General features: G+C 49.9%; 1 protein-coding gene across 4 annotated transcripts in view; it reads left to right on the top strand.

Annotated features, from left to right (window-relative positions):
- Positions 1–16,835, top strand: part of Ube2d4 (ubiquitin conjugating enzyme E2 D4 (putative)) — a 23,436-nt gene that overhangs the window by 4,235 nt on the left and 2,366 nt on the right. Inside the window, exons 2-8 of one of the 4 annotated variants that reach the window (XM_023714572.1) lie at positions 661–857; positions 3,130–3,193; positions 6,168–6,199; positions 6,292–6,369; positions 13,464–13,569; positions 15,778–15,906; positions 16,409–16,502. In XM_023714572.1, coding sequence (XP_023570340.1) covers positions 6,191–6,199; positions 6,292–6,369; positions 13,464–13,569; positions 15,778–15,906; positions 16,409–16,502 — 416 coding nt within the window. In that variant the 5' untranslated portion in view covers positions 661–857; positions 3,130–3,193; positions 6,168–6,190. The remainder of the gene's footprint in view (positions 1–660; positions 858–3,129; positions 3,194–6,167; positions 6,200–6,291; positions 6,370–13,463; positions 13,570–15,777; positions 15,907–16,408; positions 16,503–16,835) is intronic. The other 3 variants (XM_023714571.1, XM_023714573.1, XM_004630394.2) reach the window with 3 other exon arrangements.

Genomic DNA, 16,835 nt, shown 5'->3' with positions numbered 1-16,835 from the left:
AATTTTTTTTTATTATTGGTACTAAGAATTGAACCCAGGATCTTGTGCTCGGCAGGCAAGTGCTTGTGCCACTGAACTATCTCCCCAGCCCTTGTCCTCTTTTGTCCTCTTTTTATAATGCTCCTGGTAGTGTCTTCTGCAAGCTGTTGTCCTTGATCTTTACTGGGTGCTCTTTTGTGCATTATATACATTTGAATGCCCCATAGTAGTGCTGGCAAATTGGTATGTAGTTATAATTACAGCTTTATAGCTAGTTATGCTGAGACATGAAGGAGTGGAAGTGGTTTTCTCGGCTCTGGAGCTGGGACTCTGACCTGAGTCTTCCAGGACTATTAGATAGGCACAACAATATGGTATGTGAGTTGACCAGTTTCTTCCAAGATAACACCATGCTTCCTTAAAATGCCAGCTAGCGTTCTGTTATGGTTTCTATCTAGATGTCCTGCCAAAGCCTCATGCACTCATAGGTGATGCTTTGGGGAGCTGATTGGATCATGGGGGTGCTATACCCATCAGTGGATTAGCCTGCTGATGAGTTATAGCCAAATGAGCTGTTAGGAGGGGGCTCGGCCCAAGCAATGGGCTGTAGGGGCAAGGGCTGCGCTCCTCTCTGTTTTCTGCTTCTTTCCTGTTGTACAGTGAGCAGCTTTCTTTTGCCAGACCCTGCCGCTGTTCTACTTCTGCTTAGAGCCAGTTGATCATGCAAAGATTGAAACTTCTAAACTATGAGCCAAAATAAGCCTCTGGTGTCAGGTATTGCACCCCAGCAACAGCAAAGCAGCTAAGGCATATGCTGAACTCCTGGGTGCTGGTTGGAGCTCGTCAGTGGGGACCCACTTTTGGCCTCTAAGAAATCAGTAAGTCCTAGGAACTATTCCTCAGGCCCCTAGAAGAAGGTCATGGACTCTAGGTACATCGCGTGCTAAAGCATGGAAGTGTGGCAAAACCTGGCAAGCAGGAGAGGAACTGGCCTGCATGCTGGCCTTCCCTGCCCCTTGGGGTTCATGTAGCCTGTGGGATTTGCCTTGACAGACCCATTACAGAGATCCCTCGTCATGCAGTGTCACATGGATGTAAATACTTCCCCGCAGAATGGCGGTGGAGGTGTGAGGGGCATGGCACAGAGCGTAAACAGGAAGGTTCTGGAGCTCTTGCATTCCAAAGTGTGTCCTGTGGTCCCCTTGCACAGCTTCCATTGTTCCCTGAGTTCTCTTTTGTGACAACTAATCATGCTGCCTACTGAGTGCTTACCAAGTACAGTCCACTTTACGTGAGGAAATGGTCATATATATCTCGCACTAGCTGAGAACTGACCAGTGTAGGTAGATGTTTAGAAATCAACTCTGAGGCAGTTGAGTATAGTGGTGCATCCTTATAATCCCAGCTGCTCGAGGGTCTGAAGGAGAAGGCTCACAGTTCCTCCTACTGAGACTACCCTGGTCAACATATGAAGACTCTGTTAACAGGGAAAAAAAAATTAAAAAGCCCGGGAATGTAGCTCAGTACTAGAAGACTTGCCTAACATGCACAAGGCCCTGGGTTCAGTTCCCAGTATAAGGGAAAGAGATCACATCAACTCTTGGATAAAATGGCCTGATTTGTAGTGCTTGCCAGCCTCTATGGTAGCAATACTCCCCCTGCTGATTAGAGGGAAGTGAGCTGGGCATGGTGGTGCACATCTGTAATTCCAGCACTGGAAGGCTGAGGCAGGATCCCTGGGAGTTCAAGGCCAGCCTGGCCTACATAGCAAGACCTTGTCTCAAAATGTAACAAATTTAGAGGGAAGTAAGATGTGGCCAGAGACTAGCGGTTGTGTGAGGGATTAGCATGCTGCCCACGTGCCCATGTGTGGTGGGTACCAGACGGTCTTAGTGGATGGGAGTGTTAGGCTGGGTTCAGGTAAGGAGGGGTGCCATCAGCTAGCACGGCGCTTTGCGCACCTACTGGACCCTGGCTGTGCCATTTTTGGAGGGTCCAGGATGCACCTTTTGTGCCTCCTTCCTTGTTTTTTTTTCCTTCCTTCCTTGTTTTTTTTAAATTTTATTTATTTGTGTGTGTGTGTGTGTGTGTGTGTGTGTGGCCAGCTCAGCCCACCAGGGGGCGCGGCTGGCTGGCATGTGGTGCTGGGGGATTGAACCGCGGTCCCTGTGCTTTGCTAAGCTTGTTCTAAGTAGGTGCTTTAGACCACTGAGCCATCTCACCAGCCCACCTTCCTTGGTTTTAAAATTTCCGTGGAAACCCCGAATGTCTACTGGGCTCTGGAACCGGGGGGAATAAGCAGTACTAAGAGGCATCTCATACCTGCAAAGTAATATTTGAGAATCACTTCCCCAAATCTTGGGCCTTGGGCCTTATGCCAGGCCAGGATTCCTTTAGGAAGTTTGGGCATAATTAGTGTCCCATAAAGGGAATTTAGTTGGGGTGTAATACCTGATCCCCACCAGTGCATTGATAGCAGTGTTAGACTTGGGATTTCATGCCCAAAGTCTCCACAGCCAGAGCCCTAGGACATGCCACCATCCTGCAGCAGGTAAAGGGGCAATAGAGAACAGAGAAAGAAGCACCAGAGCCCAGCCTTTAACTGAGCACGCCCTCTGGGCAAGGGTTTCCAGGCATTCATTCCTTAGTTCAGAGCCTGTGCTGGCCTCTACTCCTGGAGGCTTTCTTGGGGCTCTTTTCTCCTAAGTTCATGACAGATGGTATCTTCTCCCTGACCTGGTTGGCAACCAGGCTTAGGGTGAGGCACATCTTCCTGTAATCTTGCTCTGTATCAGTGAATAGGTGACCTCACCTCTTTACATTCAGTATCCTACTTTATAAAACAGAAAGGATGATATCTACTTCCCTCGTGTCTTCACAGTCAGTAGACTGGCTGCTGGCCATGTTTCTACTACCTCCCACAAGAACTCACTTTGGGGCTGACCATGGTGGCTTACACCTGTAATCCCCACACTCTGGAGGTTGAGGCTGGAGGCTCATTGCGAGTTCAAAGTGAGCTCAAGGCCAACCTGAACTGCATGGCAAGACCTTGTCTAAAAAGACAGAAGTAAACCTCACTGTGGCAAGTAGCTGAGGGAGAGACTGGCACCCCAGCTGCACCCCTGCCTGACCCACTATGTTGTGTTCTAGGAATTGACGGACTTGCAGCGGGATCCTCCCGCCCAGTGCTCCGCAGGACCTGTGGGTGATGACTGTAAGTATTCCAGGGTCCTCTTCTGACTGTAGGAGCCTTGCAATAAAGCCCCCAGATTTATCTATCAAGCAGTTTCTAAGAAAACCATCCAGTGTTTTTTGTCCACTTGCTCATGCACAGCTTTTCCCCTTGAGCTGGGGGTTCCCCTCTAGTTCTACACCCAGAGCAGAACCTGTGCCACCAGAAACCACCTCTCCTGCACTGAGTCAGAGAAAACCAGGTGGGCCCCGCTTGTGTGAGCATGAGCAAAGCGCTTCCGCCTCAGTCGGAATTGGGACACTGCAGTAAGTGCCATCGTGCAGCTGGCTGTGGAGGACTGCACCTGGGAGCTGAGCAGAGGGCAGCAGCTGATGGTTCCACCCAGGGAAGGGCAGTACTTGCTCTTTCTTCCCACATCTGTGCTTCCCCAGGGGGATGTGAGGAAACAACCCCAGGCAGCTGTACAGGGGAGGCCTAGAGGGAGAGGTGGCCCGGCCAGCCCTCTGCCCTGTTCGTAGCCAGCAGGCTGGAGGCTAAGCTGCACAGCCCTGAGTTTCCAAGCCTTATCCTGCGTAGCTGACTCCCCTCATTTGTGGGCTGCCTAGGCTCCAGGACACAGCTTCTGCATTGTAAGGCTGCAGCTGTTGGAAAACCATGTGGCGAGGGGGCGCCCTACACATGCCGAAGAGTTGAAAACAAATTTGAACAGAATTTGGATGCCAGTGTTTACAGCACCATTATCCAACTGTCAGAGGGTGCTAACAACCCAAGGACCCAGCAACAGACACATGGATAGAAGTGTGGTCCTCACATGCACTGTAGCCCAGATGAACCTTGAAAGTGTGCTAAATTTAGTGAAATAAGTGAGATTATAAGTATTACATAGTTCTGTTCAACAAATATCTAGATGAGGAGAATTCATAGAGACAGAAAGTAGATGAAGAGGAGAAGCTTGGAAAGTAGGTGTGAGAAGTGATTGTCTCATAGGCACAGAAAGGGTAGGATGGCAAAGTTCTGGAAATGGCCCAAGTTCCATCCCCACCATGCAAACACACACACAATAAAAAACAAGACACAAATAGTGGTGTTGGTGCTACAACATTGTACTTGCCCATAATGGGGCTGTGTGGCACACTTCAAAGTGTAAATGCGTACCAAAGGGCTAGTGAAGGAAAAGAGGGCTGCTAGCCCATGTGTGCAGTGTGTCCTGGGAGGAGGCAAGGTGGGCAGATGGAGCTACTGAAAGTGGAGGTTCTCAAGGCTGTTTGTGCAAGTTGGAATAATTTTTGGAGCAGAACAGAAATGACTCAGTTGCGTGTACAGAATATGCACAGGGTGACTAACTCCACAGCCTCCAGGCACCTGCTCCTGGATTGCCACCGCCCCCACCCCCCGGCCGTGGAGTTGGTCACCCTCTTCTCTCCTGACTGCCCTCCAGCCCTGCTCAGAACCCAGTAGCGCAGCATTAAAATGAATGAAGTCAGAGGGTCCCAACCTGCTCCCCAAGAAGAGCCCACTTTTGTTACCTGCTCACTTGCCATGGGCTCCTATTCCAAAATGTTATCAAAAACACTCCTGTTGTTGTTTTTTTTTTTTTTTTTTTTTTTGGTGGAAGTAGGGATGGAACTCACACCCTTGCACTTGTCAGGGAAGCGCTTATTCTACTGAGCCACCCCCCGGCCCCTTGTTTTGTTTTTAAGATAGGGTCTTGCTGTGTAGTTCAGGCTGGCCTTGAGCCTAGCTCCTGTAATCCTCCTGTCTCAGCCTCTCAAATGCTGGGATTACGGGTGTTCACCAACACATCTCGCTCAACACTTCTGATGGAGCCCTAATAAAGCCAACAAGCGATGAAGCGCAGATGAACATCCCTGCTGGGCAGCAACTCTGTGTTGTCTCACCTGGATGCCAAGAGAGGAAGCAGGTCCTGACCTCACAGAGCGACTAATGCAGGCTCTGCCTCCAGCCCCTCTTGAGGGCAGCATGTGCAGTCTCCCTGTTGCGGGGGACCACTAGCCCACATTCCCCTGAGGAATGCAGCCCCTCCCTTGCCTCACTCTGTTTAGTGCTCATCTTTGTTCTGCTCACCTGCGTGTGCAGAGCTGGCTGTGTAGAGGTAAATGTTTCCTTAACTGGCTGGAAAGAATGTGACCAAGTTTGGCCAAGCCACCAGTATGACTCATTGCAGGAGAGTCACAGCATGTGAGTGAGAATTACCCCGCCCCCAGGGCTGGAATGGAGGCTTGAGCAAGAGCCTGTGAAATTCCAGGCTAAGACATAAGATAACATCTCTGCTGAGGCCATGAGACTCAAAATGAAATGTACCTTCCCAGCAGGAAAGGTGCTGGCTTTTCAAACATCACGTTATTCCATCAGCCATTATCTAAGTAGGGAGCCTCTATGCCTGGTGCAGGTGCTTTATCCCTCCTTTACAAGCTGTGCCTGCAGAAACCATTACTCCTAAGCACCCAATTATAATTTTTAAAAAATTGTATTTATTTGTTTGTTTGTTTATTTGTTGGCTACAGGGTCTAACTACGTAGTTCAGACTCAGCCTCTGAACCGAGGTTACTGGGGTTACAGGCGTGCACTGCCATGGCCGGCTGGGGCCCCCGTGGTCTGCATCAGTTACATCTTCACTCTGTCTCTCGTGGTGATGCAGCCAGTAGAAGCCGTGGCCGTTCTGACTCTTGGCCCTTTGCTCCAATAAGAAGCCCTTAAAACTACAGCTCTCGCTTTGTCTTTCTTCAGCCTAGTGCCACATAGCCGGGTGGGAGACGGAACCCTCCACAGGTGTTTCTTTACCCTGTCACAAACTGTAATGGTGAGCACAGCCTCCAGGGAGCTTCGAAGTCCTGGAAAAATCGAGACTTAGAACCCCCAGACGTAGCTGATACCAGAAGTGAGGCAGTCTGTGGACGCTGTGCTCTAGACTGTGTGGCAGCTAGGCACGTTTCGTGGGGGTCTCTCACGCACCCATGTCTCTTTTGTCTTGCAGTGTTCCACTGGCAGGCCACCATCATGGGCCCGGTAGGTAGTGCTGCTGAGCGCACAGCTCATCTGACTTCTTGTACCTCATGCGCAGTGTGAGCCCTAATCTATTCCCGTGTCTCACCTTCCAGAATGACAGCCCTTACCAAGGAGGCGTTTTCTTCCTGACCATCCACTTTCCTACGGATTACCCATTCAAGCCCCCAAAGGTGAGGCTGTCCTGGTTCCCCTGATACTCAGACAAAGGGACCTTGTCTGGTCACAGGTAAAGAGCTATGTGGGGGCCTTTCCGCAAGGGTCTGTCTTCCAGACTCTGTTATAATGGCCTCCTGGGACGTTTTGCTTTTGGTTTTGGTTACTGTTCTCTTTGAGTTTTTTTTTTGGGGGGGCGTTGTTTTTGGACCATATTGGAGATTGAACTAGGCTCACGCATACCAGACAGCCACTCTGCCCATGGACTACATTCCTGGCCCTGTCAACTTTATTTTGAGACAGGGTCTTCCAAGTTGAACTCAAACTTGAAATCCTGCCTCAGCCTGCTGAGTAGCTGGTATTATAGGTGGTGCTACCTTGGCCAGCCTCCCAGTCCTTAAACTCTGGATTTTTAGAATTGATCCCTGTTGTGAGCAAGGACTACCATGTGAAGGATACTTTTGGTCTAAGAAAATCTGTTTTAAAAACCGAAAACCATAAGCAAAAGACTCAAAGAAGCTGAAGAAAGAGGCGGACGCCTCCAGGATTACAGAGTGTTATCTTCCTTGAGGCCCAGACAGAAGCATGGTCAAGGGTAGCAAGAAGACCAGTGGATTCCCAGAAGCTGAGTCAAAGGGAGGAGCTCAGAAGTGGTCAGGAGATGGCGTTTATCCAAGCCCAAGCATGCCTGGCTCATCTCACACTAATAACCAAGATCCCAGGCACATGATTGGTGTTGAGGGGGTCCAGGCCCGGTGGAGTTGTAAAGCCCCCACACCACTATGGTGGTTGTTATGGGTGTGTGGAAAGCCTGCCTCTCAACTAGTAGCACGATTGGGAGGTGGTGGAAGTTTTAGGAGGTGGGCCTCATTGGGGGAGGTGGGTCATGGGCGAGACTTGGAGGGGTATATCTTGTCCCTGGCCCCTCTTCTTTGGTTCTCTCACTTGCTGTCTGCCTTGTGGCTGCAAGGAAGCAGCTGCTTTCCTCTGCCCCCCCCCCCCAGCCATCGAGTTTCTGACGCCCCACAAGCCTAAAAAGCAGTGCAGCAGCTGGCTGACGGTAGCTGAAACCTTTCAGACTAAGAGACAAATAAATCTTTTCGTGCAGGGTGTGGTGGGCCATGCCTGTGAGCCCAGCATACTTTGGAGGCCAAGGCAGCAGGATCACAAGTTTAAGCCCAGCCTGGCAACTCTGTGATTTAGCCAAGATGCTGTCTTCAAATAAAAGGGCTGAGGTTGTAATCCCAGCGATCAGAAGGCTGAGGCAGGAGGATTAAGGACTTTAAGGCTAGCCTGGGCTACAAGTGAGTTCAGAACCAGGTTAACCACCTAACGAGACCCTGTTTCAAAAAAAGGGGAGGGGGGAATGAGGTTATAGCTCAGTGAAAAGAGCCTAGTTTCAATCTCCAGTACTACAAATCAAACAGTCAATCTTTTTCCCTTCTGAGTTATTTGTGTCAGGTATTTTGTTGCTGACTGACACAGTAGTTGTTGTTTTGTTTAATATTTGTTTCACTATACTTGGAAATGGAAAGCAGACCCCCCCCCCCCCGGGTCTGGGTTACACAGGGGTCAGTAGTTCCAACCCAGGGTGGCTGCAGGTACTCATCTGGATCCCTGCAGTGCTCCTTGTAGCTGGAGTGAGACAGTCAGGTTTGCAGGCTCTGTTTTTCTTTTCAATCCCTTGCTGTCTGGAATGGGGTTCTGGGCTGCGGTGGTTTTGTTTCTGCCCTGGAACATCTGACCACGTTCTGGAATACCTTGGGTTGTCACAACAAGGGAGTGGAGGTGTTTGTGGGACCTCAAGAGGGAGGGCTGCTCAGCACCCTGCAGTGCCCAGGACAGTAGGTGTGGAGGTGAAGTCCCATGGCTTAGGGCCCTGGCAGATTACCTCCCTTATGTAGTTAAAGTGACAGCAGTCAGTTTGGGCTCAGCCTAGGCACTTGGCTCACATGCACAAGTCTCTGGGTTCAGCTCTCAGCCCAGCAAAGCAAAGGTCGGGGAGGAGCTGGCTTCCTCTGCCCTTTGCATGGGTGGCTTCTTTGGTGGATCCTGGGCACAGGGCCACTAGTGGGAGGAAGAGGCCTAGGGTGCTGTTTGGACACCCTGCCTGATACACTAGGAGTGGGGATGAAAAGTTCTCTCTGCAGCTTATCTCGTCCCTATGCATGGCACTCCAGGGAGCCCCTGCCTGCCATGCTGCACAAGCAGGGCAGAGCCTGCCCTCTTGAGGTGCACAGTCCTGGGGGGGGACCAGGATGCATAATATTCGAGGGGGTTGGGCTGAGAGGTGGCTCAGGCACAGACAAGAGCCCGGGGGCCAGGAGATCACGCTGGGGGCGTGCTGCACAGAGCCTGCATGTTCCAGCAGTAGGGGGGCAGGGAGCCAGAGGAGGGTAGGGCCTGTGTGGGTTCCGCCTGGGGGACTGGTAGGATCCCCAGCCCAGTGTGTGAGAAGCAGCTGGGCCAGGGCCTCAGCAGAGCCCTGCCCGGGGGCAGGAGGAAGAGGGGACTCCGAGGCATTGACACCAGGCCAGCAGGGCCGGCTGCCTAGCAGGTGTGGTTTCCGATGGCGGGCGCACAGTTCCTATCACTGGAACAGCTTCCCCCCTCCCCGATTACAAAACTGGCTTGCAGTTCATTATTTTTAAATTAGAGAACTAGCGTGCAGATGGAAACCAATCTGCTGTAGACCCAGATAATCCATGGCTAGCAGCCAGTGTGCACACCTCCAGATTTTTTCAGTATGACCAGTATATGTTTTTCTCTTTCCCCCTCTCCTTTTCCTTCTCCCTTGTACTTGGAATTGAACTCAGCACCTCATGTTTGCCAGGGAGGGTCTGTGCCGCTGAGCTATATCTCAAGCCCTTTCTTGTCTTTTTAAAATGGTCCTGTTCTCAGTGCAGGCTGGCCTTCAACTTACTTTGTAGCCAGTTGCTCTTGAACTCACAGCAGTCCTTTTGCCCCAGCTTCCTGACTGCTGGGATTATAGGCATGCCACACCTAGCTTTTATTCTCATTTTTAAAATAAAAATATCAGTTCAGGGCCAGGGACAGTGTCACATGCCCGTAATCCCAGCACTTAGGAGGCTGAGGAAAGAGATTATAAATTCAAGTTCCTCCTGGCAGTCTAGAAAGACTCTGTTTCAAAATAAAAAATAAAAGAAACAACAAAAACAAGAAAATAAGAATTTTGTGTTGAGGCTGGGGAAATGGCTTGGTAGATTAAGCGCTTGCCTGGCAAGCACAAGGGCCTGAGTTTAATCCCTGATTCTGAAAAAAAAAAAAAAAAAAAAAAAAAAAAGACTGCAGTGGGACTCGGACTCAGATGTGTCAGCCTTTAAAAACAAAGTAAAAAAACTGACTTTGAATTAATTTTAGACTTAGAAAAAATCAGCAAGGTTAGGGGTATAGCTTTCTGCCATACACCTGCTTAGTATGTGTGAGGCCCTGAGTTCAACCCCCAGGACCTTCCCCCATAAAAAAGGCTGCAAAAATAACACAAAGAGTTGCCGTGTATTTCTTACCTACTTTTCCCTGGTGTCGATGTCTTACATTTCAGACCTGCCATGATCAAAACTACTCAAGGGAATGCTGGTCATGATTGTATGACTAATTGATCGTGGTACTGCAGCATTGATCAGAGGTTAACAGTTCCCGCCAGTGTCCGCGCTGTGCTCTGGGACCCAGTGCTCGGTTGTTGTCCAGCCCTCCCCTAACTGCAGCTTGTGGCATGTTTCCTTTTCCCGTGGTCTTTCGTGACAGCGATGTTTCTGAGGAGTGTTACCGAAGATGCTGTCAACTGTCCCTCTTTATGGGGCTGTGTCGTGTTCTCAGACCATGGTGACGCATTTTGAGCAGACCCATCCCGTAGTCCTGTGTCCCTCAGAGCGTTGCAGTCAGGGTGTGATGTTGCCGTACCCTCTCATGGGTGCTGGCCTTGATGGCTCAGAGGGTGACCTGAGCCACTGTTACACACTTTGTCTGAGCCAGTGTGAAGAGGCCCCTTCCGAAATCACTGGTCACAGCACTGTGCCGATGTTCCCACAGAAGCTGCCAGGCCTTGAGTGCTTTTAAATAGAAATTAAACATGTTTATAATTCTGAAGACTTTTTCCTGCTTCTGACAAGGGAGTGCTGGGCAGAGCAGTGACAAGTGCTAAAGTCACTCTCTGGGTTGCGATACAGAGTGCCACTGGCAGAGTCTGGGTTGAAAAGGCTTCTCTGACCCGCCCGGGTCCTCAGGGCCACATTTGCCCAGCTTATCACCTCCCATGGCCTGTGAGTGGCTAAGGCACTTCCCTCCAAGCAGGTTCCGATGCTGGCTTGTATGGCTGTCTGTTGGGCACTGTAGGTTCCCTAATTGCCCCAGGACAAAGTGAAAATAATGACTATTATTAAGGACTGAGAAGTAAGCTCCATGAGTTGGGATTATTTTAACCAGGAAAAATGGGAGCTAAAAGGTGAGTGATACTTTTTATAAGAGAAGAATGCTCATTGAAATGAATAAAACTTATTAAAAAAGAGAGAACAGAGTGGGTTTTTTCAAAATCTGAAGAAGAGTCAGTTAAGCTTTTGATTCAAGGAATAATCTGACAAGACTGCATGATATGTCTGGGGTTCTTTGTTTATTTGCAGCACATGCTGAGCTATATCCACTCCCTTTCCACACTTTTGTGGGGTTTTTTTGTTTTGTTTTGTTTTTTTGCAGAACCGGGGATTGAACTCAGGCCCTTGCACTTGCCAGGGAAGCGCTTATTCCACTGAGCCATCTCCCCAGCCCCTTATTTGTTGTTTTGAGACATAGTCTTACTAAGGAGTTCAGGCTGGCCTCAAACATGTGATTATCCTGAGTTAGGAAGCTGAGGCAGAATGATTCCCAGAAGTTTGAGGTCTGTGTGGGCTACATAGTGACTTCAAGGCCAGTCTGAACTACAATATGAGATCCTGTCTCAAAAAACAACCAATTTATGATCCTCCTGCCTCAGCCTCCCAAGTAGCTGGGATTACGGGCGTGTACTAGTGCTACCAGAAGGACTACATGATCTTTATAGAAGACATCTAGGCGATACCTACAGAGACCTTTTTCTTTTTTTTCTTTATCACATAGGGTCTTACCATGAAGTTCACATTGGTCTTGAGCTCACTTTGTGGCCCAGGCTGGCCTCGAACTCACAATGATCTTCTTGCCTCAGCTTCCAGAGTGCTGGGATTATAGGTGTATGCTACCAGGCCTAGTCTGTTTGAAACCCTTTTGAAGTTTAAGTCTTCTTGGGGAAAATGATATGATAAAACACCCAATCCTCTTCATATTCTAAAATGAGTTCTATTTTTAAAACTACCTCATGGGACAAGGGTATAGAGCCTCATAGAAAACTAACTTAGCATGGGTAAATCCCTGGGTTCAATGCCCAGCATGCAAAACATACCGTATTATGAATTATGTCAATCATGTAAAAAATGACATAACAGCATAAAGGGCTCTTGTGCCCTCCACCTGGTCATTTGGGACTGGGAAGGTGGCAGGCTGGCCAGTGGGTGTGGCTGCCGCTGAGCCTGCTCTCACCCCAGACAGAGAAAGCTGCATGTTGTTAGGTGCCAGACTCTACAGTCCACACCAGCCCTAGGAGTCCCGTTACACACCCCCCTTTTTTTCCTTTGGGATTTTTGTTTTGATTTTTGGGGTACAGCCTTCTCACTGAGCTACACTATCGCCCTTCTTTTGTTTTTTTATTTTGAGATAAGATCTCAATGATTGCCAAGCTCAGCTCAAACTTACAATCCTCGTGCCTCAGCCTCCCAAAGAGCTGGAATTCCAGGCAGGCTCCCTTGCAGCTGGCTCATTTTTGTTTTCTTCAGTCTCAACTGTTGCCCAGGCTGGTCTTGAGCTCCTAGGGTCCAGTGATTCTCCTGCCTCAGCCTCTCAAATAGCTAGGACATGAGGTATGCACTGCTGCATCTGGTCTGTCACGTCCCTGTTTAAAGCAAGAACTGAGCTCCAGAGACATCACCTGGAGAAGTGATTTATGGCTGTGGTTAAAAAGAGGCAAATGGGGGCCAGGGAGACAGCTCAGTGGAGTAAGTGCTTGCCTGGCAAGCACAAGGTCCTGAATTTGATCCCTGGTACCACCAAAAAAAAAGGAGGCAAATGGTGGGACAGTGCATTGACCTCTATGTTCACCAGTCTGGCTGCTGCTTATTTCTATTTTAGGCGTCATCTACACCTGTCTGCATACCTGCACGTGCGCCCTCGTTTCTCCATTGAAAGAAACACACTTTACCACAAAGCTGCATCTTGGTTTCCTGTCAGTAGTACATTTGGAAATTGCTCCCTAATTGCACATGATGATTCACTGTGTTCTTTTTAAACAGTTGTGTATATGAAACACTAATTTTGCCAGCATTCTCTTGGGAGACAGTGAGTTGTTTCACAGCTTTTGATACAGATGTTGTCCTTGTGGATTTGAAACATACAGGGCAGTTGAGGGTTAAATTCTGGGAAGGGGCGTCTCACAAAGGCTGAAGTAAGATTGCTAGTATCTGTCACACAAGAGGCTCCGAGTTCATATCCAACACCACACACAAAGGTGAGAGCAGGGACCGTGGCTTGGGCTCATCTGCTGCTGGTGTGGTTCCTGTGGCCCAAACACATGTGCCTTTGAGTCCATCCAAGACCGATGGTGGCTGAAATCTTAAATTTTGTCTAAGCCAGCTAGGCAAAAATGAGTAGATAAAGGATGAGCAATGAATTTCAGTTGGTTGTTTCTTGTGGTGACTCTCTTTCCTCATTGTGTCTATAATCAGAATCGTTATTTTCTGCACAAACCTAGGCTTCTGAGTTCTGTCCTCCACCTTCCTTTCTCCACAGCATGCTCTGAGAGAGATGATATCAGTCCATCCAGGGTTCAGAATGAGGCTCTGACAGGAATCGGTCAGGCTCTGGGGTTGCCTGGCTGGTATCCTGTCAGATTGTGGGGATGTCAGCGCTCCCCAGGACTTGAAGGTTGGAATGTGGAGCCTCTGGTACAGCCCCGCAGTGGCCACTTCACCTTTACCGGTTGGTTTTCAGCTGTTCCTGTAGCCTCCCTCACCCAGCTCTCTGATCTCTGCAGGTTGCTTTCACAACCAAAATCTATCACCCCAATATCAACAGCAATGGCAGCATCTGCCTGGATATCCTGCGATCACAGTGGTCTCCAGCGCTGACCGTGTCCAAAGGTAAGGACCCTGGTGCCTGCTCTACATGCCGTCTCCACAGTTTTACCTCCTCACTAAGTGCACGTGCAAACTTGGGTGAGCAGACAGCTTCACAGGCCCTGAGCCCGCCCAGCCCTGAGCCCGCCCATGCACCCACACTGTGAGGAGGTAGTGTCAGCGGCGCACCCTTGAGAGCCTCAGCAGCCAGTCGTTGTGGGGTGCTCAAGGTTCCGCCACATGGGTACAAAAAGAATGCACCCTACTTCCAGTCTTTATCTTCATACTGGAAGGGTAGCAGGTGTGGTGGCATGCGCTTGGATCCTGGCATTCCGGAAGGCTGAGTAGGATCCAGAATTTGGCTCCAGATGGGCAATTTAACAACTTACTAAAACACTGACTCAAAATAAAAAAATAATTAAAAACAGCTGGTGATGTGTGGCTTAGTGCAAAGACCCTGGGTAAAATAAGGCCAAAAAAAATTTTTTTATCAAAGGGCAAAATTTTATTTGGCATAAAATATACAACCAGAAGAGCTCAGGGTTTGGATAGTAGGGTAGATAGAGTATACAGGGAGCCCCACTAGGGTAAGGAACTGTGTCTCTGACTCCTCCCCCTCCACCTTTGTGGAGGACCATAAGCCAGTGATTTCAGAAGGGAGGGGAGTCCATGCTATGCTGGTACTCTTTATAGGCCAGGCAGTCCCTGAGGGACAGAGCGCCACCTCCATCAGGTGACAGCAGAACTACACTGGCAGAGCCCTTGGAAGTCCTACAGCATACTCCCTCCACCCTGTACCTGGGCACACTGCAGCCCAGAGAGGGAAGGGTACACAGATCCAAGAGGGGAATCCGGACCAGAACCTGGGCAGACTCAGTGGGGTGCAGTCACAGGCCTGGGCATGTGCAGTAGATAGTGGACGCGTCAGGCAGGGGGTGACCTACAGAGAAACTGCTGTGGCTTTTAGGTAACAGCCACTGCTCTGCGGTTCCTGACCTCCGTGAGAGTGGGTATGTAACACCTAACAGCTAACTAAATGGTGGTCATAAACCTCAAGACTTTTTTTTTTGTAAAGTAGTAGATCTCTCCTGCCAAGATGGCAAGATTATTATTTTTTTAAATTTTTATTTATATATATGTGTGTGTGTGTGTGTGTGTGTGTGTGTGTGTGGCCAGCTCAGCCTACCAGGGGGCGGGGCTGGCTGGCATGTGGTGCTGGGGGATTGAATTGTGGTCCCTGTGCTTTGCTAAGCTTGTTCTAGGTAGGTGCTTTAGACCACTGAACCATCTCACCAGCCCCTATGGCACCTTCTCTGTGCTTTTCTTTACCCATTCATCTGGCAAGAGCAAGCACAGACTGAGTGAGCCTGAAAGGAGAGGCACAGGGCCTGTCTTCCTTACCCTGAAGCTGGTGTAGGAGCAGTGTCTCTGGGTGAAGTGACGACACCAACCTGAAGCAGGATGCAGAAATCCAAATATTAACCAAAAGAAAGCCATGCAGATACTCCTCCTGAACTAAGACGGCTTTGTGTGAGTGGTGTCTGCTGAGTTGTGAATATGGAGAGCAGCTCAGCCTGTCAGGTGAAGGTGGTAGAGTGGTGAAAAAGTTCAACCCAGAAAAGTGTGAGGTAGGGCCAGGGAGATGGTTCAGTGGAATAAGCGCTCGCCTGGCAAGCACAAGGGCCTGAGTTCAATCCCCAGTTCCACAAAAAAAAAAAAGTGTGAAGCAATGCAGGTGGCAGAGCCCTCCAAGAGGGGCCCCAGAGCACCTGGGGGTGGCTTTGGAAAGCTAAAGAGCTGTAGCAACACGTGTGGAGAACCCAGGGGCACAGAGTCACCTCTGTGCTGTCATGAAGTTGCTTGGGGCAGAGCAGGCTACACTGCACCACACATACGGATACAGCCCAGTGTCCTGCAGAGACGACTCCTGTGACTGGAACCTCATGTACAACAGCCCCATCGCACTGCCTAAGGACAGAAGTGTAGCAGGGACAGTGTCACCCTCTGCCAGCTTCTAAGGGCTGTGTGCAGAGGAGCCAGTGGAGCCTTAGCTTCAGGGCCAAGAATAGGAGAGGAAAGTGGAGTGGCAGGGAGGGCCCTTGAGTGGGGAGAAGGAAAGACAGCTTCATGTAGGGGTGCTGAGGGGAACCTCCGGCTTTTCAGTGACAACCTCAGCCCAAGACAGCAGAGTATCAAGTCTCTTTAAGTAAAGGCTGCCCCTTCCATTTGTAGCTTTAACAGTAGGAAAACTTCTCAGGACTTCAGTGGACTCGCCAAAGCCAGTTTGGAGTCATGGTGGGCCCAGACAAAGTGGAAACGACAATTCTAGGAGCTCTTTCTGCTCCTTACCATGCCCTGAGGGTGAGTCCTTTCATCCAGGGCCCCTGAGAGCCACACTGAGCATGTCTCAGGAACCCATGTGAGAGCAGGAGGGAGCGTTGGCCTTGCAGTCACAGACTCAGTTCAGAATCTCAGTTTTGCCCCCATCCTGGGTGCTTCGAGATTGTGACCTTGGAACGTTACTTGGATGTTCTGAACTCCTGTCCTATCAGCAAACAAGGCACCTGGGACCAAAGTTGTGTGGTGTTGGGCATAGACTGGAGCTCAGACTCAGGAGGCTGGACCTGCACGGGCTTCATTGCGAGGGAGGATTCGGTCTGGGACCACACTGGAGCAATGTGCCAGGTTCACACCCGAGGCCCGCAGTGCTGCCCTCAGCAGGGTGTGAGCAAGGCAAACTCAAGACTTGAGCAGAATCATCAGATTGGTTGGCAGAAAGCACAAGTGCACAAAGGTTCGCCAGACCCAGGGCTGGCCTGCAGCCTCGTGGCCACAGCTAACTAACTCTTTCTTTTCTTCACAGTTCTCTTGTCCATCTGCTCTCTGCTCTGCGACCCCAACCCTGATGACCCTCTGGTGCCAGAAATAGCCCACACCTACAAGGCTGACAAAGACAAGTACGCCTACTCTTTGGGTTGCTTTGTGCCATGACAGCGCAGGTTCACACAGACATCCTCGTGCCCATGCCGCGCCATTGCCCAGGGTGTGTCTGGGCCCAGCCTCCTAGCCCTCACTAACATGTCCTTGATTTGGAGGAGGGAAGAGGGGAACAAGCAGTTCACCCTCCTGTGCTGCTCATCAGCTGCCACTTCTAGACCCGAAGATACTGTGGCAAGCTCTTCCCTCAGGACAGCCAAGTCAGTGGCCAAGAATGGACTCAGAGGGGCTGGTGAGATGGCTCAGTGGTCTAAAGCACCTACTTAGAACAAGCTTAGCAAAGCACAGGGACC

Source organism: Octodon degus, unplaced genomic scaffold, assembly GCF_000260255.1.
Source record: "Octodon degus isolate 3935 unplaced genomic scaffold, OctDeg1.0 scaffold00035, whole genome shotgun sequence".
NCBI lineage: Eukaryota > Metazoa > Chordata > Mammalia > Rodentia > Octodontidae > Octodon > Octodon degus.
Note: the sequence above shows the minus strand (reverse complement) of the source record. Positions and strands in the feature narration are given on the sequence as shown.